This window comes from Balaenoptera physalus (assembly GCF_965194825.1).
Source record: "Balaenoptera physalus genome assembly, chromosome: 15".
Taxonomy (NCBI): domain Eukaryota; kingdom Metazoa; phylum Chordata; class Mammalia; order Artiodactyla; family Balaenopteridae; genus Balaenoptera; species Balaenoptera physalus.
Window position 1 is genome coordinate 78,596,726 of NC_138894.1, and position 23,361 is coordinate 78,620,086.

At 47.0% G+C, this 23,361-nt stretch overlaps 1 protein-coding gene and 1 long non-coding RNA gene across 5 annotated transcripts in view; one reads left to right on the forward strand and one right to left on the reverse strand.

Moving 5' to 3' along the window:
• LOC309644114 overlaps positions 1 to 15,962 on the forward strand; it is a 139,523-nt gene extending 123,561 nt beyond the window's left edge. The window contains exon 2 of the long non-coding RNA XR_014254247.1: positions 15,758 to 15,962. This is a non-coding gene — a long non-coding RNA (uncharacterized lncRNA). The remainder of the gene's footprint in view (positions 1 to 15,757) is intronic.
• Positions 1 to 21,312, reverse strand: part of EFR3B (EFR3 homolog B) — a 92,233-nt gene extending 70,921 nt beyond the window's left edge. For all 4 annotated transcript variants that reach the window (XM_082427465.1, XM_082427467.1, XM_082427466.1 and 1 more), the window contains exon 1: positions 21,054 to 21,312. In XM_082427465.1, the coding sequence (XP_082283591.1) occupies positions 21,054 to 21,131 (78 nt within the window). In that variant the 5' untranslated portion in view covers positions 21,132 to 21,312. The remainder of the gene's footprint in view (positions 1 to 21,053) is intronic.
• Between the last annotated feature and the right edge of the window lie 2,049 nt (positions 21,313 to 23,361).

A 23,361-nucleotide genomic window follows, 5' to 3' on the forward strand; every position in this document is an offset into this window, starting at 1 on the left:
CATCAAGAAAAGGAGCTGGAACCAAGACATAGGGAAATACGGGTGGTGGGAAAAGAAAGAGAAAGGAAGAGCCAGACGGGCCAAACCTGAATGAGAACAGAGCACAGCTGTGACTGACAGCACAGGGAGGGGACGGGAGTCCAGAGCTTGGAATTAGTGACAGAAATGGGGATGCCTCACCCCCAATGGTGGCTCCCTGCCCACACTGGTCCTGGAAATGGGATCAGAAACTCTTCCTGGCACTGTGGAATGACAGTATCAGTAATATCACATCACCACAGTGACTCGCGAGGTTTGGGACCAGCCATGAGAAAGAAGGTAGATTGGGGCCAGAGTCTGAACACCACCCAGTAAAATCAATGCACCAAAAGCCAATTACAAATCTGGAGGGCAAACAACAGAGAGAAGCCTTCCAGCATCAGCGTTCTATTTTTCAGATGTCTACTAACCATAAGCACAGCATACACTGCCACCATGACGTCTGTCAACAAAGGAACCCAGTGAAACTCAGCCAGCTGGCTGAAATGTATTTGAATAAATAATTTAAGTGCAAACCTCACTGGCATACTTTTGAAGACTAGGTGACAGCATGGAAAATTTCCTAGGATGGAGTGTTTAATGAGAAAGGTATATATGTGCTAAACTCTATCCGCAGTATGGCCCAAGCTATGAAAATTATGATTAAATTAGGACAAGAGATGTGGAGAAAAGAAAACAGCTTGACCTGTTGATATATCAAACCACAGTGAATTTTCTCCTTTGTTTTCATTTCCATGAATGCTGTATGGATATTTGCAATTCCCCCCGCCCTGATCTTGCTTGTCTGTAAGCCTGGTGAGCAGGTCCTTTCCCCACTGAGCCTCTGCTCCCCTCTCCCGGGCTCACTTGCACTCCTCTCTGTCCCCAGCTTTGTTGGACAGGGGCCCAGTCCCACTCCTGGCTGTGGTGGGACATTTCTAACTGAAAGGGTGTTACGGGCTGTTTACCACTTTCCTCCTCCGTTCTTCATCCCAGCTCAGCCATCACTAACTCCTCCAGGGTTGAATTTTAAATCACCACTGGGAAAAAAACTTGGTGTGGAATCTTTAATAATTTTTATTTCAGCATGCTTTGAAACTGTGGTGGGTGGGGGGAGTATTGCATGAGATACACTGTGACCACCAGAAGCAGGCAACGGCTTCTCTTCTCACTTTAATTTACACTGACTCCCAGTCATTCCCAAGGCCTGGACCTCCTTTCCCTCATTTCGAAAGTGACTCTGGTGCAGATCGTACAATGAATCTTTGTTTTACTCATTGCTCAACATCCAGTATCCAATGCAAGCAAACACATGGACCTTTAAACCCATTTATCTTATCTTTGTGTCCCAAGATGGGTCTAATGATCACAGTTTGGGAACTCTAACTAAATATGAGGCACTCGACATTCCAGATTGTCCTCAAGTCTGCAGTGAACTCAGCTCGCAGATGAATGCTGTCTGTGTCTGTCACCTTCAAATTGTTATTAATGTCTCAGTATTTTCAGAGCTCATCACAGCCTGTTTGATAAAATCTAGGTTTCAGCTTCTCAGCATGGGGAGTGAGAACAAAGATCAGAGTAGAACACGGCTGCCAGCTTCCTACAAAAAAGTAATAATAATAACGGCTCCCCTGCACTGTCTCAGACACAGGGGCTTGTAGGACATGTCGGCCCTGACCCTGCATGTTCAGTCCAGGAGAGCCAGGGCTGGGAGGACCACAGATGGAATATTGGTACTTTTCCTCCCCTTGGTTCAGAAATCCCATTCTCAGTACCTGCACCTGCTCAGATGCACAAGAAAGCAGGTAAGAATGGATTGGCGGCTTTGTCTGGAAACAACCTAACTGTTCATCAATAGGAGACTGGCTAAATAAGCCAGGGAGCATCGATGCAAAGGACACTGTGCAGCAGCTGAAATGAATAAAGCAGAGCTGAGCGCACCACTATGATAGCTCTTCAAACGCACTGCTAATTTAAAAGGCGGCTGCAGAACTCATATGGCATGATGACATTGGTGTGAAACACTTACTGGCCCAACAAACTTGGCACATATGCAAATACGTGTGTGAAATACGCTGTAAATGCACACAGAGAGACCCATAAGGACACACAGTGCAGGGTCATCAGTGGTTACCTCCAGCGTGGGATGAGGAGATGCGGTAGCCACCAGTCACTCGTGGTTATTTAAACTAATAAAATCTAAAATTCAGTTCCTCGGACACACTAGCCACACTGTATGTGTCCAATAGCCACAACTGGCTAGTGGCTACCTTACTGGACAGCGCAGATAAAGAACATTTGCATCCGACTTAGAGCCTTAGTTTTTAGTTGAATTTCCTCCCCCAACAAAAATGTTTTATGTACTCCTCACTTAATTTAAAATAGATATAATTTAAAATTTTTTCCCATTTTCTCTTCTGGGTGAAACGCCTCACAAAGTCTGATGCGAATAATTTTCTGTTCAAAGATTTGGAATCCAAGAGTTTAAAACACACACACACACACACACACACAGAGGGACTGTTTTCTGGACTTGCTCAGCTTGGTTCTTGCTGGAGCTGATTAAAGACCTGGCAGTCACCTCATTTATTCATGCACACACCAGGCATGCAACACAAATGCATCGAGTCCATTAGATGTAGATGAAGAAAAAAATAAAATAAAACCAGGATGCATGAGTCCCCGTCCTCTTGGGCATGGGCTCAAGCAGCCATAACAAAAGGACAAGTGTCACTTGAGTCAGAGAGCCAGCGTGCTGGGACGTCAGAGGATGGAGGTGTCATTTCAGTTTAGGTGCTTCCCAATGGAAATGAGGTACAGATAATGTGTTGACAAAGAGGAGAAAGGAAGGCTTTCCAGGCAGTGGGAACAGCATCTGCAAAAGCTCAGAGGAGCCAAGTCCAAGGGAGCCTTCTGAGACAAGTCAGTGGGCCAGTCTGTCCAGGGCAGTGTGAGGGGAGCTGGGGTGTCAGGGAGGGGCCAGGTGGTGAGATGCCCTCGGATGCCAGGCCAAGAGGGGAGAACTGTCATTATACTAACAGCCACGTCACCTTTGATTGTGCCTTAGAATGTGTAAGGAATCTACTTCCGGCGGATAGATGGATGGGGCGTTGCTGGGCGACCACAAAGAATGTGACAGCCCTGGCAGAGGAGCAAGACAAGGCCTTGAACTAGGAATGTCCAGCTGGAGGTGTGACAAACGTGGGGAAGTCACACAGGGTGAGTATGCGACCCGGGTCGGGGGGGCATATTCAGTCTCCAGCCCGTGGCGAAGCAGAAATAAATGGAAAGGGAAATCAGGAAGAAGCAGAGACTTCTGATGGGTGTCTCACTGGCCCCAGAGCCAAGGGATGATATTTGGGATCAAGACCAGAGATGGGGTGGGCGGAACGCAGGCTAACCTCGGCCTCTCTCCCTCCCTTTACACGTGAGGGCCACCAAACAGAGTTGACAGCTGAGGGGCAAGTGGAGGGCCTTTCTAGGGGCGACGATAGAGACAGGAATGGCTGGGCCTCACAGCATCTGCACAGCGCCCGCAATCGCAGAGGGAGGCGAGGACCCGGAGGGCACCGTGTCACGGCAGGTTGAGCGGGGAGGTGAGTTTCAAAAAGTGAAAATGGTCAGGAGAGGAAAAAACCAGCAAGAACTGAGAAGGCGAAGGCAAAGGCCTCAGCAGTCAGGCCTCCACTGGTGACCTTCTGGACAGGTTTTCAGTAGAGATGACTTTGGAATCTCAAATAGAGTGAGTCAAGTGGGGAATGATTACCAAGGGAAGAGGAGAGGCGTAATCTCAGCTTCCGTGATTGCTGGTTTAGAAGCGTCAGAAAATATTATATGAAACACTGATTTAAAGATGACACCACCACCGGCAGTGCTTGGTTTGCCTCTGCATGGGTCACGGGGACACGTGGCTTTGACAAGCTCAGCCTTCACCAGGTGTGAATAATTGACAAACTCCAGGCTGCTTCTACTATCAGAAGCAGCGCAGGCCCCCAGGCCATGCAGGTGAACTTCCGAAGTGACCCTGAGACCTCCTGCTTCCAGTGTAGCCTTAGGACCCTGGAGGTATTCTGTAACTTTGATGATAGAATTACCGCTAACCGTTAAGAGCATTGTTGGCATTTTATAATTTAATTGGTTCTCACTTTATAAATTTTGTTTATCAGTATAAGCAGTGTATTGTTTACATATATGGAAGGAAGTACTTTGTGGACCTTCAAAACCCAGGGACTCCTAATAAATGAGATCAAGGGTGGGGTGGGGTGCGATGGGAGGTTCATGCCTATGTGCTTAGCTGTCTGTAAGGTGTTCTGAGCTCATTGTGGGAATTCATTCATCTGAAATTTATCCATCTGAATACCTACCACTTGGCATATCGAGGCATTCTTTTTTTTTTTTTTTTTTTAACAACACATGAACCAGGGGAATTCCCTGGTGGTCCAGTGGTTAGTACTTGGTGCTTTCACTGCTGGGGCCCAGGTTCAATCCCTTGTCGGGGAACTAAGATCCCGAAAGCTGCATGGTGTGGCCAAAAGAAATAATAAAATTTTAATAAATAAATAAATAGAGTAGGATTTAAAAAAAAAAAAAAGAACACATGAACCGTGGGGGTAAGGGTTATTCCAGTGGATAACTCCTGCCCTCAGAGACTCTGCAGCATAGGGCGTAGAATCCATCACATGAAAACAATAGAGTGCTTGAAATTTCACTGCTGATTTGGTTTAGGTTTGGAGCTAAGAACTGGAAACCAGGACTCAGGATTTATACCATGAATGCTTTCCCCATTCCCATAATATGTCCAGTTTCCTACTGTGGTCACCAGGCAGCCTATAAAAAGCAAGGTTACTCACCTCTAGCTTTCCAAATGAACACACAGTATCAAATATAGAAACCAGAGGAAGCTTCATTGTTATGGAGCCAAAATGATTGAGATCAAGTGTGAGCGCTTTAAATATACAGATGAACTAACAGATTTAAGACACAGACTCTTAAAGGCTAAGATTCCAAGATCAATCATTCAAAAGGCCAAATATATAATTAGAGAATCTGTCACAGCATGAGCAGTGGTGATGGAACACAAAACAGGCACCGTGCCCAGAGCTGCTAAAAGATAAAGTCAGGACCAGCGTGACCGTGGTGCCAGAGGGGACTTTCAGAAGCAACACTTTTGAAATGCAAAACAGAATTAGGAGCAAGCACCAGAAATCGGCAAAAAAAAAAAAAGCAAAACAAGTGCTAGGTTGAGCCACACTAAAAATGCCAGGTAAGCATCAGGCCAAGCACAGCCAAGACACATTTTTAATGAGGCAGTTCTAGTGCGCATGGGCATACTGAGTATATACCTGCACAAGGAAGAAAGTCCCTCCGGCAGGTTCTGCCCACATTGCAAGAAGCAAAAAGCAGATAGTCTGAGAAAGCAGCTAAGCAGAGTGGGTCCTGAAAGCAGAAACCCAGCTGGCCAGGGACGCTTCTAAAAAAGCTCTGAATGATGAGTGGAGATTGCGAGCTCCAAATCAGATCTTCAGCCTCTGGAGGGGTGGCTCTGTTACTGCTACGTTGTCATTAAAAAGGATCTGTTGATAGTAAAATACGTATTACAACCCCTCCTATTAACATCAACATCAGCTAACATGAAGCTCTCATTATGCATCAGGGACTGTTAAGAGGTTTGAATGCATTGTTTTATTCAATCCTCCCAACAACACTGAGGTGGGATCTATGTTCCCATTTTACAGACGAGGAAAATGAGGCTTAGTACACACAGTTGAGAAACTTATCCAAAGTCATTAGTACACACAGTTGAGAAACTTATCCAAAGTCACACAACTGTTACTTGGGGTAGTGGGATTCAAACCTAGGCCTATCTGACTATAGGGTCTTCACACTTAACCCCGGGGCTGCAAAGGAGACACTGAGATTTATTCACTTCCATAGGCCATTGGAAAAAAAAATCCATTTTTAGCTAGGGAGATGTAGGTCTTTGTGCAGATATCACAAACCAGCACATTATTAAGAAACAGGTGAATAATAAGGCCATTAAAGGCTATGCATTCTTAGGAGAACGACATCACTGCAAGGTCACAGAAGCCCCAAGGAGGAAATGGAAAAATCAATCCTGCACACACACCCAGCCCTGCTCAGCCATCCTCCGTGCTGGTGCTGAGACGGGGCTGCAGGCCTGGTCAAGCCAGGCTTTGTTCTGTCATTTAAGGTCCAACAAGAGTCAGCAATGCCCATGGCAGTGCTCCAAAGGCCTTGCACCAGATGGCCCTCCTTACGGGCCCTCTGCCCCCCCGCCCTGCCAGCACCATCAACCTCCCAGCTGCCAACGCCGGCCTGGACTTCCTGGGTCAGCTTCTCCCGCTCTCTGCTCAGCACAAGTTTTCTAGCAGCATGCGCCCCGACCAGCAGCTCTCAATGAGCACTTTTACTGGGGTGCTGGGGACCTGGCTGGGCTTCGGGTGAGAGCCCGGTGGGGCTGGCACAGGTCCCTGGCTGTCTTCTGGCACACCAGCTGCCAGCAATGCAAAACAGACCTGTGATTGTTTGCATGAATGTTTTCTTCTTTTCCTGGGTTTCCTGCTGTCTTATTGCAGTATAATTAACATGCAGTAGATGCACAGATCTTACCCGTTCAGTGCCTTGAGTTTCGACAACTGTTTATACACTTGTGTAACCACCACCCAAACAAGAGAGAGAACATTTGGGATGTCCCCAGAGAGTTCCCCTTTCCAGTCAAGCCCCTCACCCAACCACTATCTGATTTCTAACTTCTATCATCATTGATTTGTTTTTGCATGTATTCTTGCCTAATCATACCTAAAACATAATTAGAAGATGTTAGATAACCATCCACAGGGCTTTGATGGTGAAAAACACTTTGGATTATGTTTATGTTCTGCCATTAAAACACATGCTCACTACACAACATGTAAAAAATACCAAACAGTTTTTTTGTTTGTTTGTTTTCTGTGTTTAAAAAAAATTTTTTTTTTAATTCTTATTGGAGTATAGTTGACTTACAATGTTTTTTAAATTAATTAATTAATTAATTTATTTATTTTTGGCTGCGTTGGGTCTTCGTTACCGTGCCCGGGCTTTCTCTAGTTGTGGCGAGCAGGGCCTACTCTTCATTGTGGTGCGCAGGCTTCCCACTGCGGTGGCGGAGCAGGGGCCCTAGGTTCGCGCGGGCTTCAGTAGTTGGGGCACGCAGGCTCAGTAGTTGTGGCGCACGGGCTTAGTTGCTCCGCGGCATGTGGGATCTTCCCGGACCAGGGCTCGAAACCGTGTCCCCTGCATTAGCAGGCGGATTCTTAACCACTGCGCCACCAGGGAAGCCCCCAAATAGTTTTTAAAAGAAAGTTTAAAAATCATCTGGGATCCTATCACCCAGAAATAACCACTGTTAATATTCTGGAGGGTTTCTTTCAGGGCTACTGTACATGCATTGATGACAGGCTGGCTTTCTAGCGTGGCATTAGCTTTTTTCATAAATAAATAAAGCTTGTTGCTGCTGACCTCAGAGCAGGCCACTTAGAGTTGCCTGTTGTGAGAGGCAGCTTCACCAGAAATCAACCTGCAATTTCAAGCGCCAACTCTTGTGGTTCAATTGGGGCCGACATCTGAATTCACTGCTTGTTTTCTTCAGAGGAATGTGTCTGGCACTCTTTTTTCCACTGGCAGTCACATGACCTCTCCTGGTACCCCAGTTTCACTGCTCAGAAGGACAGCGGCTAGCTCCTTGAGACGCACCTTCCTCCACAAGGTGAATAATGCATTTGCCATTAAATCAGACCATTTGTAACAGAACCTCCAAATTTGATAATCATTCCTCCAGCCACTTTCACAAAAATGCAGTCACAGACATGCCCTTGATATTATTCAAATTTTCTTTCTTTGAAAGATGGCACTTTAATAATATTCTTAATTTAAGTTGGAGGAGTTTTCTAAAGATCCCAAGATTATGATGGTGTCAGTTTCTGGGTCTCCTTTTATATACACCCCAAGCAACAAGGTGACTAATGCTAGGTCATCAGCCTAGCCTTATTTATGCTCCAGAACTCTTTTTACCTTGCAAAACTCTGTACGCATTAAACAACTCTCCATACCCATCCCCTCAGCCCCTGCTGACCTCTATTCTATGAAGTTGACCACTCTAGGTACCTCATAGAAGTGAAATCACACGGAGTCTGTTGTTTTGTGACTGGCTTATTTCACTTAGCATAACGTCCTCAGGGTTTATCCATTTTGTGGCATGTGTCAGGATTTCCTTCCTTTTCAAGGCTGCATAATATTCTACTGCATGTATAGACCACATTTTGTTTATCCATTCATCTGTCAAGATGTAATTAGGTGGCTTCCACTTTTGGCTATTTTGCATAACGCTGCTATGAGCATGGGTGTACAAATATCTTTTTGAGGCCCTGTTTTCACTTCTTTTGGTATATATCTAGAGACAGAATTATTGGATCGTACGGTAGTTCTGTTTTTAATTTTTTGAAAAACTGCCATAACATTTTCCATTCCCACCGGCAGTGCACAAGGATTCCAATTTCTCCACACCCTTGCCAACATTTGTTATTTCCTGTTTTTTTGATAATAGCCATCCTAATCAGTGTGAAGTAGTATCTCATTGTGGTTTTGATTTGCATTTCCCTAATAATTAGTGATATTGAGCATCTTTTCATGTATTTGTTGGCCATTTATATATTGTCTATGAAGAAATGTCTATTCAGGTCCTTTTCCCATTTTTAACCAAGTTGTTATTCTGTTGTTGAGTTGTAGGCATTCTTTATATATTCTGGATAGAAGTCCCTTATCAGATATATGATTTGCAAATATCCTCTAGGTTGCCATCCTGTGGGTTGCCTTTTCACTCTGTTGATAGTGTCCTTTGGTGCACCAAAGTTTTAAATTTTGATGTGGTCCAATTAATAATGGCATTTTAAATGAGTCCATTTGGACTAGAAGAGAAAACAGTGTTGGGAAAAAACCCAGACCTCGTTCTTTTCTTAGTTATGCCACTCAGTGAGCTGGATGACCTTAGACAAGGCATTTAATTTCTCTGAACTTTATTATCTTTATATGAAAATTGGAGAGGGGAAAAGAACACTTACCACACAGGATTTTTGTGAAATGTGAATGTACATAGGGCAAGAGTCATGGCATCCAGCACTTGGAAGGCACACACCTCTTATCCACGCCTACCCCAGCAAACGCGTCAGGAGCGTCATTTCGTTCAACAGGACCCCAGGACAGACACTGAATTAACCAAGGGATCATTATCCTGGTCTTATCAGTGAGGGAATGGATGCCAGGTTACATAAAGAACCCAAGACCCCAGGGCCTACATTACCACTTGGATTTCCTGCTGTGAATGCACCCACAGTCCCTGCTGTCTCACCCACAGGACAGACCAGTCACCCCAACCCAGGTGCAGACGTAAGAACTGGGAAACCCTTAAAGACCATCCAGCCCAGCTCTCCCAACTTACAGACGGTGAACCTAAATCTGAGGGAGGTTGAGAATCTTGCCCAGATTCACACAGCAACAGAGCCTGAATCACCCTGATGGCCAACGCTCCCTCCCAGTGCAGAAATGAATGTCCTTGAGAAAACAGAAGGGAGGCCTTGTATGATGTCCAGCACCGCCCACTCCTCTCCAGAACATTCAGCCCTGTTCTGCTCCGACAGTGTTGTCTGGGGGAGAAGAGGACATTCCCAGCAGTGCTGGGGAATAGCTTTGGGGTGAAATTTCTCAAGATAGTCAGACAATCAGACATGTTTACTCTATTTAGCAGCCCCTGGACCCAGGCCTGCTACAAGGACCATGCCCCTATCAGGGGTTTGAGGGAAACAATGGGACGACCCTAGTATTTTTTCCCTTTTCTACTCTACCTGTTTAGGAACCTCAGCCAAAGTCAGCACACCTGCTATTCCAGGTGCCCCCGAACTCTAGCCCTGAGACCAAAGGTGCACAAGGGTGCAGAGTGCTTTGTCCAGGAACATTCTGGCCAAGTGCTTCGAGAAACAGACATTTCATTGCCTTTGCCTCAAAAGGCCTTTTCATCTTTCTTGTTTTGTGAAAGAATACTGCACAAACAATATGAATGGAAATCAAAATGAAGATTTACCCATAATTATGCCACTAAGTAACCTTCCTTTTTGAAGAAAATGATTGTAACATTTATTCCGAGCTCTACAAACCAAGAAAGAAATATGTAAGAATGACTCTCTAACTGCCCTAACCATCTCATCGGTAGGCCAAGTGGCTATTTCTCATGATTAACACCATTAAATTCTGGAGGAAAAGCCAAATGGTTATATTCTGGCATATTCTTTATGCTATAAAAAATTATGATCGAGGCGGGAAGGCACAGTAAGATGGTGAAATATTATTGTCACTACAGGATTCTCTCTGTCCTTAGAGAGATTCCCCAGCCCACCATCACTGGTACCTTGGAAACTTGGGCTGCTAGGTATGTACCTATGGTTGGATGAATGACACATACAGTTATTTTATAGTTCAATGCAAATATCTGAGGTCTTACTACATACCAACGATCTCCCCTAGATGCTAGGAAAAACAAAGATTAAGGTAGAGGTTGTGTCCTCAAGAGGTTCACAGATCTAAGTGTGTAAAGAAATAAATGACATTCAGTTTGACAAATACATGAAAAAAATAACAGCCAAGTATAAGATACAGTGGGGACACAAAGAAGGCTTGGTGGAGGCTGCACAGCTCTGGGTTTTTTCAGCATCCATCCTGTATGATTCAGCTCTAGGAACATACCTCCTGCACAAGTAGTAAGAAGCTAGGAGGTGCTGGGAATGCATCGCTTTATTACAAGCAGTGCTCTTCTAAGAGATCTTCACCCAAGGTCTTTATAAATGTTCTTGTAACTTAGGACTTATGATTTATAAATGTTATTTCCCATATTACTCACCTGAAAAGAAAGTTGGGACATGGAGAGAAACTGTTCTGAATAGTTATGATGAAGCTTGGAGCCCTGCCAGGCTAAGAATCTAAGACTCCTGGTTCCCAGATGCTTGAATTTATCTGAGTCCTTCTGTAGGGTAATGAGAAAGTTAGCATTTGAGTCCAGGAATCCTAATTCTCAGATTTATAGGCAAACTACAGCATGTGCATTAGGGAACTGAGCTTCAAAGTCCTCATCAGGCACCCATATTCCTAGACGTAAAGCCACAACTAAACTATGTAAAATCTACTAAAATATTCAGTTTGGAATTCTCTTGTGGTGAAATTTGCTGTTTGGCATAAGGCACATGTAATTGCCACCAGGTACAAAAGCAGTGTTTTAATCTCACATGCAGTTCTGTGAACACTTGCTTAGGAGACAATGGAGAATGAACTTCAACCAGCTGCATGACCTTGGGCAAATTATTGGTCTTCTGAATCTCTGTGTCCCCAGCTCAACCACAGGTGTAATGACGTCCACCACCAAAGGGTTGTTCTGAGTGCAGGTAATGAACAGAATGACACAGAATAAACATCGCTACATTTTAGTAATGCATAAGAATTTAGCGTAGTCTAAGGACTTAGATGAAGATGTCACACCTGTCCTCTTTGTGGTCTAAGAGATTTTCTCATCTTTCTGGTACAGGGATGAGAGGGACACAGTCACGGACCACCAATCTGCGCATGGTCCTCTAGGAGACAAGAAAGTGCTTGACAGAATCAGCGTTATAGTGATCTGGCAGATAGGCTTCCCAGAGGCAGGGGCCCAGCTTGCCAATCCTGTAGCAGCTCTCTGGTTTGACATTCTTATTACCAGACCCTTCTGTCTAAGGATTTTAACAAATACAGTCTAAATATGATATACTCAGCCTTGTAAGCAGGGATTGTCACTGTTTCTGGAGAGGGCATGGCCTTGCCCCAGAAGCATCCACAAGAATTGCTCAGTTGATGATAATATCCCCTTTCATAGGTATGATGTTCTATAACATAAATACATGTATGGGGGCATTTTCTCATTACAAAGCAAACTATCCCCATTTTATAGGGGAGGGAATGGGCTCAGAGAGAGAGGAACTAACTGTCCAGGGTCCTATGGCTAGAAGGTGGCCACTGGAGACTTGGACCACCGTCCCTCTCTAACACACACAGCCCAGTCCTAACCCCACCTCTCAGAGGCAGCAATCACTGCTTCTAGGCTGGCTGGACCTGAAGATGTAGGGAAGGAGTTTTACTTCACAGACAAACTATCGGAAAAACAGAAGCTCCTCCTGTGAATGAAGGTCTCAGTCTCTGGGGTCCTTCTGGGTCCCCCAGGCCAAGCACTGACCCCGGACCACGCTGTCAAGAACACTGCCAACAAGGCATGTGTGTGACTCAGTGCTGGTTGAGTGACAGCCCCACCCGCCTGCCTGCCAGTCTCTCTCTCTCTGAGATGCATGCCCAAGCTCCCTTGTTTTTCATGCCATCACTGGCGCTTGCGTTGTCTTCCGCCCTCACCAACCTACTCTCTGAATCCTCTCTTGCTTACCTTTTCTCATCTAGGTCCCCCAGACTCTTCCTGGGCCCTTTCTCTCTCTGACAAAGCAAAACAATGATAAAGGAGGCGGGGAGGCTGCCAAGAGGCAGAGGCTCCAGCCTGAAGTGAGCTCCCTGCTTCCCTGCTGACGGGCCTGGGACCAGCGAGAAGGCACGTCCCCCTCAGCAGTGCATCCCTGACGTGCACGCTCTCCTCTCTCCCCAAATTAACATGTGCCAGTCTCTGTGGTGCAGTGAACTCTGCAAAGGAAAGACCCATATTCTCTGAAATATTCAGAATATTCTAGAGACAGCATTGTAGGAGGGGGGGTGAGTCCGCACTGTGGAGCTGGAATGCCGAGGTTCAAATCCCAGCTCAATCACATAACTGTGTAGCCACGGGCGGGTCACTAAAACCCTTAGCTTCTCAGTTTTCTCATCTCTAAAGTGAGAATAATAATTACCAACCCCTAGAATTTGGGGAGGATTAAATCAGTAAATACCTAAAAAGTGCTTAGAACGCTGCTTGGCACATAGTGGTGCCCAATGAATGGAAACGAAAGTAAGCGTAATTGCACTGTTATTCAAAACACAGTTAAGGCTGAAATACAGAGAGGGTCAGAAGTTATAAAGAGGTAAATTTCAGAAAAGACATCTAGCTCAGGATTCACCCATTCAACAAGGATGAATGAGTAGGTTTTCGAGCACTTACTCCATACCAGGCAGTGCTCTGCGCCTTAAAGATGCAGTGGGGGGGCCTCCCTGGTGGCGCAGTGGTTGAGAATCTGCCTGTCAATGCAGGGGACACAGGTTCAAGCCCTGGTCTGGGAAGATTCCACATGCCGCGGAGCAGCTAAGCCCGTGAGCCACAATTACTGAGCCTGCGCATCTGGAGCCTGTGCTTGGCAACAAGAGAGGCCGCGATAGTGAGAGGCCCGCGCACCGTGATGAACAGTGGCCCCCGCTTGCCACAACTAGAGAAAGCCCTCGCACAGAAACGAAGACCCAACACAGCCATAAATAAAATTAATTAATTAATTAATTAATTAATTAATTAAAAGAAAAAACCAAAACATATTAAAAAAAAAAAGATGCAGTGGGGAACACAGAGAAGAGGAATATTAGATTGTGGTCAATGGCTGTGCAGTGAATTAAAATAAGGCATGTGAACGAGAGGGACAGACAGGCCTCCCTGGATTGTGGAGACAGGAACAGCTTCTCCACGGAGCACACTCTCAAAAGACTCACATTCATCCGTGGAAGGAGAAAATAACATCCACAGCCACGAAGCGGGGCAAGAGCCTCGGCAGGTCCTGGCTCATCCAAACCAGGAAGGAAGCCGAGGGCAGAGCCCGTGGCCGTTTCAGGGAGGAATCAGAATCCACAAACTTGTATTTGGACCAGTCTTCGTACTCTACAAACTGGGATAGAGCTGATTAAGGGAACTATACTTTCAAAAGAAAAATCTAATTTAGGCCAATATTTTTGAAATATCTCCTTTTTAAGGAGGAACTCAGGGAGGAGTTTCTTTCAGATCTTAGCATCTCAAAAAACTGTATTTGTCCCAGGCAACTGCAGTTTTTAAAAGTTTTAAAGATGCTATGTATGAGTTTTGCAAATGACTTTTCTCCTCCCTTTTTTGGCCTACAGGAAGCTCAAAACTGAATTTGCAACAGGGCTGGTTGGTAGGTGTTTTTTCCCTGATACAACTTTATTTTTGACTTTTTTTTTTTTTTTCTGTTTTACTCTTAGATTTTCTTTGCATTGATCACTTTATTTATTGTAGCACAGGTGTGTGTGTGTATATGTGTGTGTAAAATATATGCTCCAAATCCTCTTTAGAATTAGATTATAATAAATTTACTGCTCTAGGTAATTTAGCACCTATTTCACAATAAACTATTTTTTATATCTGCTTATATAACCCACATTTTATGTACCATGGGAATTTTTTTTTTAAGTTTCAGTTCACCTTATCCCCACCCAGTCCCACTGGTTTGTTTGTTTTATTTTTTTTAAAGGGGCAAACATCTTCCACTGCATACGCACAGTTGTAACTGGTCCAAAGCTTTCTCACTCCTTAGGCTACTGCCTGCGGCTTCGGCATCTATCTCCTCCTCTTTCCTTCATTTTCCCATCATCCCCCCACCCATTCTGCACAGTGCCCCCAGCTTCATTTCCTTAAAACATTAATTGAGCAAATCAGCCGTTTGACAGTTTTCAACTCTTCACCGGCTCCTACTGTTCATAGGGGTAAGTGAAAACTCCTTATCCTGACAAAATCTCCTTCTCCATCACATAATTCACCATCTAAACTGCCCAATCCCAGGTAGTTTCCCTAACTATCCCTGGACATGTCTTTCCTTTCCCCACCTCTGTGCACTTACACTGGTGTGTCTCCCGGCATGCTCCCCCGCCCCCCATCCCCCAGCCCTCAGAACGTCACACAAATGCCTGCTGCCCTGCGAAGCCCTCCTAATGGCTCCACCTCCCAGTGGTCTCTTCCACGTCAAAATATTGCTGGCTGGCCATCTGAAGAGTAGCTCCATTCCACCTTGCGAAACTGTGTAATTTTACTGAACCTGTCTCTGTATCATTTAATTTTTTGCAGGTTTTACAACTCGTTTGCGCACTGAAACTGGAAACTTCTTGACGGAAGGAATTTTTATACATTTTTTTATCCCTCACGATGCCCTGTAGTATCATATATAGTTGACACTCCACAAATACTTGACAGTTTATGTCTATTTCCTTTCAAAATACAAAGCATAAAGCAAATGACAGGCCAATGGTTAAGTCCTCAATAAATAAACTAATCCTACTCATATGACAATTCACTAAAATACAAAAGATTAGAAAATATAGGAAGTGTTTAACTTCACTAGTAATAAAGAATACAAGTTAAAATTATATAATGTTTCTTATCAAATTAGTAAGATTAGGAAAAAATCTCAACCTTTAATGCTTTTGAGAGTGCAAGGAGATAGGTACTCTCATAACTGCTGGTGTAATCGACACAAATTGAAAACAATTTGACAATATGTAACAAATCTTTAAAATGTTTATATACCTTGATCAACCCATTTGGAGGGCTAGGGAAATACTCCAAAGTTCAGAGAAAGCTCTGTGCACCCGGTACTCTTCCCAGGGTTATAACACTGAATCTTTATGAACAACTTAAATGTACAATAAGGAAATTATATGTCCATTCAGTGGACTGTTACATAGCATTAAAATGGCATTAAAGGGCTTCCCTGGTGGCGCAGTGGTTGAGAATCTGCCTGCTAATGCAGGGGACACGGGTTCGAGCCCTGGTCTGGGAAGATCCCACATGCCGCGGAGCAACTAGGCCCGTGAGCCACAACTACTGAGCCTGCGCGTCTGGAGCCTGTGCTCCGCAACAAGAGAGGCCGCGACAGTGAGAGGCCCGCGCACCGCGATGAAGAGTGGCCTCTGCTTGCCACAACTAGAGAAAGCCCTAGCACAGAAACGAAGACCCAACATAGCAATCAATCAATCAATCAATCAATCAATAAATCTTTAAAAAAAAAAAAAAAAATGGCATTAAAAATGGCAGCCAGTGACTTTGTGTTAACTTGGGGGTGGGGGAATGCTTATATTCTAATGTTAAGTAGAAAAAAATAGAATACCAAATTATGGGAAATGAATAATTCTAACCACATAAACAAATGCATGGAAGGAAAGATATCAAAACAGTAAAAGAAGTTATACTTGTTTATTGTTTATGGTGTTTTCCAGATTTTCTAGAAGGATTGGATGACTACCAGGGGGAAAAAAAAAAGATGCTTTTTTTTTTTGGCCACACACCTTGGCTTGTGGGATCTTAGTTCCCCAACCAGGGATCAAACCCGGGCCCCCCTGCAGTAGAATTGCAGAGTCCAAACCACTGGACCACCAGGGAATTCCCAAAAGGTGCTTTTCAAAGTAGATTTTTCTTTTGTTTATACCAGGAACAGTATCACAAGCACTGTTATTAAGCTTATCAGACATAAGCTTAAATTTTTTTTTTTTGCCCCTTTTTTAAAATAAGAAATGGAGAGAAGACAGAAAGTTGAAGAAAGGGAAGGAGAAAGTGGGGCAGCTCTCTCATCCTGATTAATCCCTGTCATGAGGTGGGCATTGTCATCCTGTAGAGCCAGGAAACAGGCTCAGAAAGTCAGGTCCAAGGTTACCTGAGGGGCAGAGCCACCATCACAACCAGGGTAACACGCCAGGAGCAGGCAGGAAAGAGAAAAGAAAGGGCAAAAGCAGGTGAGCACAAAATCTTAGGGGTAATTCATATAACAATACGAAAGATTGGTTCTAGTGGGTAGAATTGTTGATGGCTTTTTTTCCCTCCTCCCTTTTCCAGATTTTCCATAAGGTGATATCAACTTTTTGTTTTTATTTATGTGCGATAAGGAAACTGCAACCGTTTGAAATCACTGAACTGTGGGCAGCAAGAGAGAAAACAGGCTCTACTCACTCCACCCACCCCCCGCCCCCCCTAAGGGGAATAAAGGAGTCAGGAGGAGAAGGGAGGGGGCGGGGGGACAGCTCCCACCTGAACAAGCCCCACGCTGCACCATAGGACTGCCTCAGGATTTGGGGGATGAGGTTGGAGTGTGTGTGTGTGTGTGTGTGTGTGTGTGTGTGTGTGTGTGTGTGTGTGTGTGTGTGTGTGTGTGTGTGTGTGTGTGTGTGTCTCCTGCGATGAGGAGAAGCAGGATCTGTGGAGCTGTCTGCCAAGGTGAGCCTTTGTGCCCCACGTGGGGTCGGCTCCACCCTGCACTTCTCCCCGCCACCCACAAGTCACACACACATGTGCCCTGTAACGCACATGTACAGAAATTTGTGTGCTGCTGCTCTTTTCCCTACCGTCGGCTTTTCTGAATCACAAAGCATGAAGAAAGGCCTATGCTGGGCATGAGGCAGAACCTAGAGGTGAGGAGGGATTCGTTAGTGCAGCTTTTGTTTAAGGGAGATTGGGCTACACAGACGGTGGTTCTGGGGAAATGCTTCCCAATCGTCTTCATGGGCTGCTGCCCTGATTCCGGAGGGTAGTATTTCTTGGAGAGCTTGGCCCAGCCTTGGTGCGTAAGTGGGACGCTCCTAGGTGGGACCACCGTGGCTCCATCCCAGGGGAGAAGGAGAGGGAAACTTTTAATTATGTAATTCTAACACACACAAAAAAACCCTAATGGGAATCCATTTTTTGCAGAGAATTTGCTCACAATCTTCCTACCCCAGTATAAAGGGCTTTTATAGTTTCCCAGATCCCTTGTCAGTCTGTGTTCATAGGTAGAAAAAGAGTGTGGGGAGTCACCTGTGTCCTTTCGGAGAGCCACTTCCAGAAAGTAACTGGGCCTTAGGAATGAGTGAGCAGTGAGGAGCAGCTGGGGTGAGTTTGGTGAAGGGAAGGAGAAGTAGTTCAGTGGCTTGAGTGGCTAGCTAGGTCAAGGTGACTTGTGTGTTACGCTGGGGTGGGAGGTTATGCAAACAGGCATCTTTAGGAGCCAGCAGAGAAGAAAAGAGAAGGGCAAAGGCCCAGGAGGACCTGAAGGGCACAGGCTCTTGAGCAATTTGTCTTGTGAGTGCAGAACCTCTTATAATGCACTGTCACATCCAGGGTCCAGCTCTGAGGCTCACACAGACCTGGGAGGTGGATGGGCCTCTCGCTGTTTTATACAGAGATATTCTGAGAGAGAAACCCACTTGTCTAAGATGAAACAAACATGAACTGACTCTGGGTTGAGATGGGCTGGTCCCATGTCTAGGATTCTTTCTGTCCCAGATGGCACCGTGTCCTCTAGCAAAGACAAGGGGCCCTTATTCTCCCATAGATGGAAGGAAGAAGATGGGGGAAACTGAGGACACAGGGAGACTGAGTTGTCGGGGGCAGAGGTAAGGTGAGGAGGAGACGAGAGGGGAGGTGAAGATCTGTCCAGCATCACCACGCAGCTGAGAGGCAGCAATGGGAGTGAGATTATGCACACTGATAATGGATCCAGTAACCAGGGTGGATGGTCAAGGGACACCTTTACCTAAAGCTCTTAGGTGACTGTTGGCTCTACACAGGGCCCTCACTGCCCATCAGTTAATAAAATCCCTGGTGGCATTTTCCCAGTGAGCATTTACCCAGGGCATCAGGGGAGGGGGAGGGGCACTGAGCTAGGAAGCCCCTGTTTTCATTTTGCCTTTTTCCATCTAACTGTGCCACCTTGGATAAATCACTCAGAAAATAAGAACCAAATATAAGAAGTCTATGATTCTATGCCTTCCCAACCTCCCTATTCACATCTTTTTTCATCACTTGATTGCCGCTGAGGAGAGAATGATTATAAGTATGACATGGACCCTTTCTTTTCATGAAAGTCAAGAAAATACTGAAATCCAGGCCAACGAGCCCTCCCCTTGGAGAGTGGGCACCTCTCACACCTCCTAAGACAAGGCTTTGCACTAAGCGAGACTCAGTAATCATCTCCCAACCAGCACTGGCATGACTTTGCTGCAGGCAAGTATGCAGAGGATTCCTTCATAACAATCTTTCTATGCATGATTCAGGGGTAAGTACCGTCTCTGTTTGCATCTGGAGGAATAAGAACATATTATAAAAGAGAACTGAAAATCTGTGGTGTATCCAAAAATAGCACGCAGATATGCCAGCCTCCCGGTTCACCTTTCTGTACCATCCAACTCTTCCTTGACTTGCTTCACACAACAGAGGCAGACTGGGACCCCCAACGCTCAGGTATCCTGGGATCAGTTATCAAACTGTCTCGGACTAAATGCCTCGAGGTGACCCAGCAGAACTAGGGTTCCTAATTCTTACCCATTCTGATGGGCCTTGTCCTAACTCCTTCCCCACTGCAGGTGCCCCTGCAGTCACATGCTTTTATCAAGTGATCTGCAGCTTTAGGCTGCTCACTCTGCAGAAAAGAATGGGGGAAAAACAGAGAGTAAGAAAATATAGCTCTCTCCTGGGAACCTCACAACCTCCTAGCTTATAAAACACAACCGCCTTGCTACCTTCCTGCAGACTCCCCATTGGCCAGCAGCACACGCTCTGAAGTCAATCCCCTCCCACCCCACTCCCCAGCCTTGGCCCATCCAAGAGATGATACTTGCTGAAGGGACCTGCTGATGTTCCAACCTGGTTCAGAAATGCACATGTGTGACCAATGGGGCAGGAAAGGAGGCTGATTAAAAGGCTGAGTGTCTCTCTAAATAATGAGGCCCGCTGACTGCTGAGCCTTCGTACTACACTCTCAGCTTCCTGTGCCTCAAACTTTGTGACTCATAGCACTTGCTTGCAGAGGGAGGCAGCTGAGCGGCCTTGGCGATGGGTTAAATCGGGAATGTGCTTTTCTTCCGACACTCACCCCTCAGGTGCCACCTGAGCCCCTACCTGGCCGTGGGGGTGGGAGCTGAGCATAGCTTCAGCTCTTTTGCTGGCCCTAAATAGCTGCCAGAGCCTGATTTCCGATGGACTTAGGTCCATGGGGATCCTCTCTCTCTTTCTCTCTGTCTCTGTCTGTCTGTCTGTCTCTCTCTCTCATACACACACACACACACACACATACACACACACACACACACACACACACACACACACACACACACACACACACACACACACACACACACACACAGTTCAGAGTATCTGGAGGCTCTGTAATGCCGCTGATTTCTAAACTCGTCTGGGTCTCCAGTCCTCCATTCCTCAGAGCTGCAATCTGAGACCCAGAGTGCTCTTTTCTTCACCCACACTGCCTCCAAAACCAGAGGAATTCCTGGAAATTTTTAAAGCAGAACAGGGTATCAAGAGGGTCTGGCTAACTGTTGCACATCAGTTGAGGGGATGGCCGTGGAAGGGGGCAAGAGAGGTCAGGGGACAGACAGAGGTGGCCACTCAGAGCTGCCCGGCACCCTCAGCAGCGTCTCTCCCGTTCATCCCTGCGGAGGGCATATCTGGAAGTTCGGGAGCTTGGGTCCCACGGGCGGCAGGGGCAAGCAAAGGGCAGGTCCATCCAGGGGCGGCGAGACCAGGCTCCCAGAACTGGCTCTCTGGCCAGCCCTCTGCACCGCGGGCGCCGCCTCCCACATGCTCGGAGCCGGCACAAGGCAGGCAGCGAGCGTCTCCCCGCAATCCCGGACCGGCTTCCCGCATAAAACTCCCCAGCACAACCTGCTTTTGTTAATTCTGCAAATGCTGTCACAACACCCCCTGTCTGCTCGGCTCCAAGGGAGACTCGCTTTCCCCAGAACCCAGCCGCTTCGGATCCCCCGAGCCCCCTGCACCCCGACGGACCACCGCCCACCCGCCCCAGCGCCCTCAAACGAGCGAGGTCCGAAGGACCTCGAGGACCCTACGGTCCCCGGTCCTGAGCATCTTTGTCCTCCCAGCACAGACGCGCACACAGAGCGACAGAAAGAGCCCAGCCGGTCACCGAGTCCGCGCCCCTGGCCGCGCCGGGGCCCCGCAGGGGGACAAAGGTCCGCGTTCTGCAAGTTTGCGAGCCCGGAGGCAGAGCCCTCCTTACCGTACATCTTGGCGGGGCGAGTGCCTCCCGGGAGGCCGCGTCGCCTGCAGCCAGCCCCCGGCGGCGCCGGCCTTTCATTCACAGCCGGGGTGGCCGATGGCGGCGGCCGGCGGAGGCCCGGGCGGGGCGGGAGCAGGAGCTGGAGCAGGAGCGAGAGCGGGGGCCGGACGCGAGAGGGCAGGGGCCGGGAGCCGCACGCCCATTCAGCAGCCCCGGCTGAGCGCGGCCGGCCTCGGCTCGGGTTTCTGGGCAGGGTTGCGCCGAGAGGGGCGGAGGCTATGCTAATGACCGTCCCTTCCCGCGGGCTTGGCCACTGCCGGGCCGCCCCGCCCAAGCTCCGCCCCGCCCCGCCTCGCCCCCCGGCAATTCCCACCCCCCGAGAAACCCAAATCCCTAGAAACACCTTTCCCAGGCTGTCGCCCCCAGGTGCTGGGTGGCGCATTTTCCAGAGGCAGCGTCCCGCAGGGGAAGTGACCCACCCTGCTCCTGTCGGAATGCTCAGGCCTGCAGCTGAGATCTCCCATAACCCGCGGGCACCGAGGGTCAGCAGGGGTGCTGGAAGCTGCAGATGTAGCCCCTCCCCCAAATTTATCCAGAATGCGTTGGCTGATCCAGGGGGCGCCAGGAAGAGGTATTGGGGCATAACCTTCCGCCCTGCCCTCCCTTGGCCCCCTTAATAAACCCCATTGCCTAATTAAGCCCTCAGCTATGGCCCTCCCAGCCACTCTCTTGCCAAGTGCTCCCTACCAAAGCGCGTCTTCCCTGGGCCAGGTACGCAGGAAACGCACACCGTCCCACCGCTCAAGTGCTGCAGGAAGTCAGCTTGCTTTTCCTCTCCCAGATTCACAAGTGTAATTCACATGCTTTGTGACCAGTATCCTCTCTACCTGTGCCCCAGGGCCGACTTCACCCTCTGGAACCAAGTGAGAAACAGACACAGGGAGAGACAGAAGGCTCACGCCCACAGCCTGAAGACAAATTCTAGCCCAGCTCAGGGCTTCCCTAAGGCTTCTCACCCAGCCCCCTCTACATTTCACATTTACCCCATGGTTGAGGGGTTTTGTCCTCAAAATATTCTACTAGTAGAAGTTAGAGAGGAGAGAACCTTGAAGATGCTGTCATGTCCCTCATTTTAATGAAGAGGAAACTGAGGCTGTGAGAAATTAAATTGTGTCCTTTTTCCTAGATACACTGAGCTGTGTGTCCATAGGCCAGTCATTTCCCTCTCTGAACCTCAGCTTCCTGCAGGACTGTTGGGAAATTTATATAAAACCTACATGCAAGTACACAGTGGGCACTCACGTATTCATTTTCTTTCCTTCCTCACCTAAGGCAGGGACAGAGCCAGAGAGAGAACCTAGGTCACTGGACTCTTGGAACAGTGCTCTCTGTTGTGCCCCAAACCCATGTTTCCCATTTCTCTCTGGCCTCACCACCCGCTCCCACTCCCTTGATGTTTCCAAGTTTTGTTCCTGTTCCTTTACCTCTTTACCTCTCTTAGCAGCACGTGCAAGTCTTGAGGCCCCATGGGAAACTCTGGGAAGGTTCCTGGAGCTCACATTTAACCTAGACCCTCAGATGGCTCACAAAGCAGCTCTGTTTTCTATGTCCAGTTCTAGGACCAGGTCAGGTGACTCTGAGATTCGCTGAGAGTCACTTTTGCCCTTGAACCAAGGCAGAAGGGAGAATTTGGAGTCGAGTTTGGTCTGGATACCCAGAGATACCCCTACCCCCGCAATCTGTGCAACACAAAAGATATTCATTAAACACTGGTGTCTGCAGCACAGTGGGAAATGCAGTGTCTGTCTTCACAGAGTGAAATCTCTAGCAGGGAGTATAAGACTGTATAAGACTGATAAATACTGATAAAAACATTACATGACAAGGAAGAATATGGTAAATTGTGCACGAGAAGCACAGACCTCTACTTAGACATTCAGAGGGCTGAGAGCCTAATTCATTCTTTTTATCAAATATTTACTGATCACTCCGTATTATGTGCTAGACACTGTGGAAGGTGCTCAGGAGAAGGGAGACATGCAAAAATGATAATAAAATGTAATAATTACTATGGTGGAGACCCATAGAAGAAGCAGAGTAGAGCTTCAGGAAGGAAAAAAACATTCAAGATGGGCTTTGAAGAATGGGCAGGATTTCTAGATGTGGAGATAATGTAAATAATTCCAGCCAGAGGGACTACAGTTTGCAAAGGTCAGGCTGGTAGAGGGGAGAGACTATGCGAGCCATAGCCTGGAGTCTCATCTGGCTGGAACAGAGTCGAGGACAGGTAGCAGAAGTAGGAAGGGAA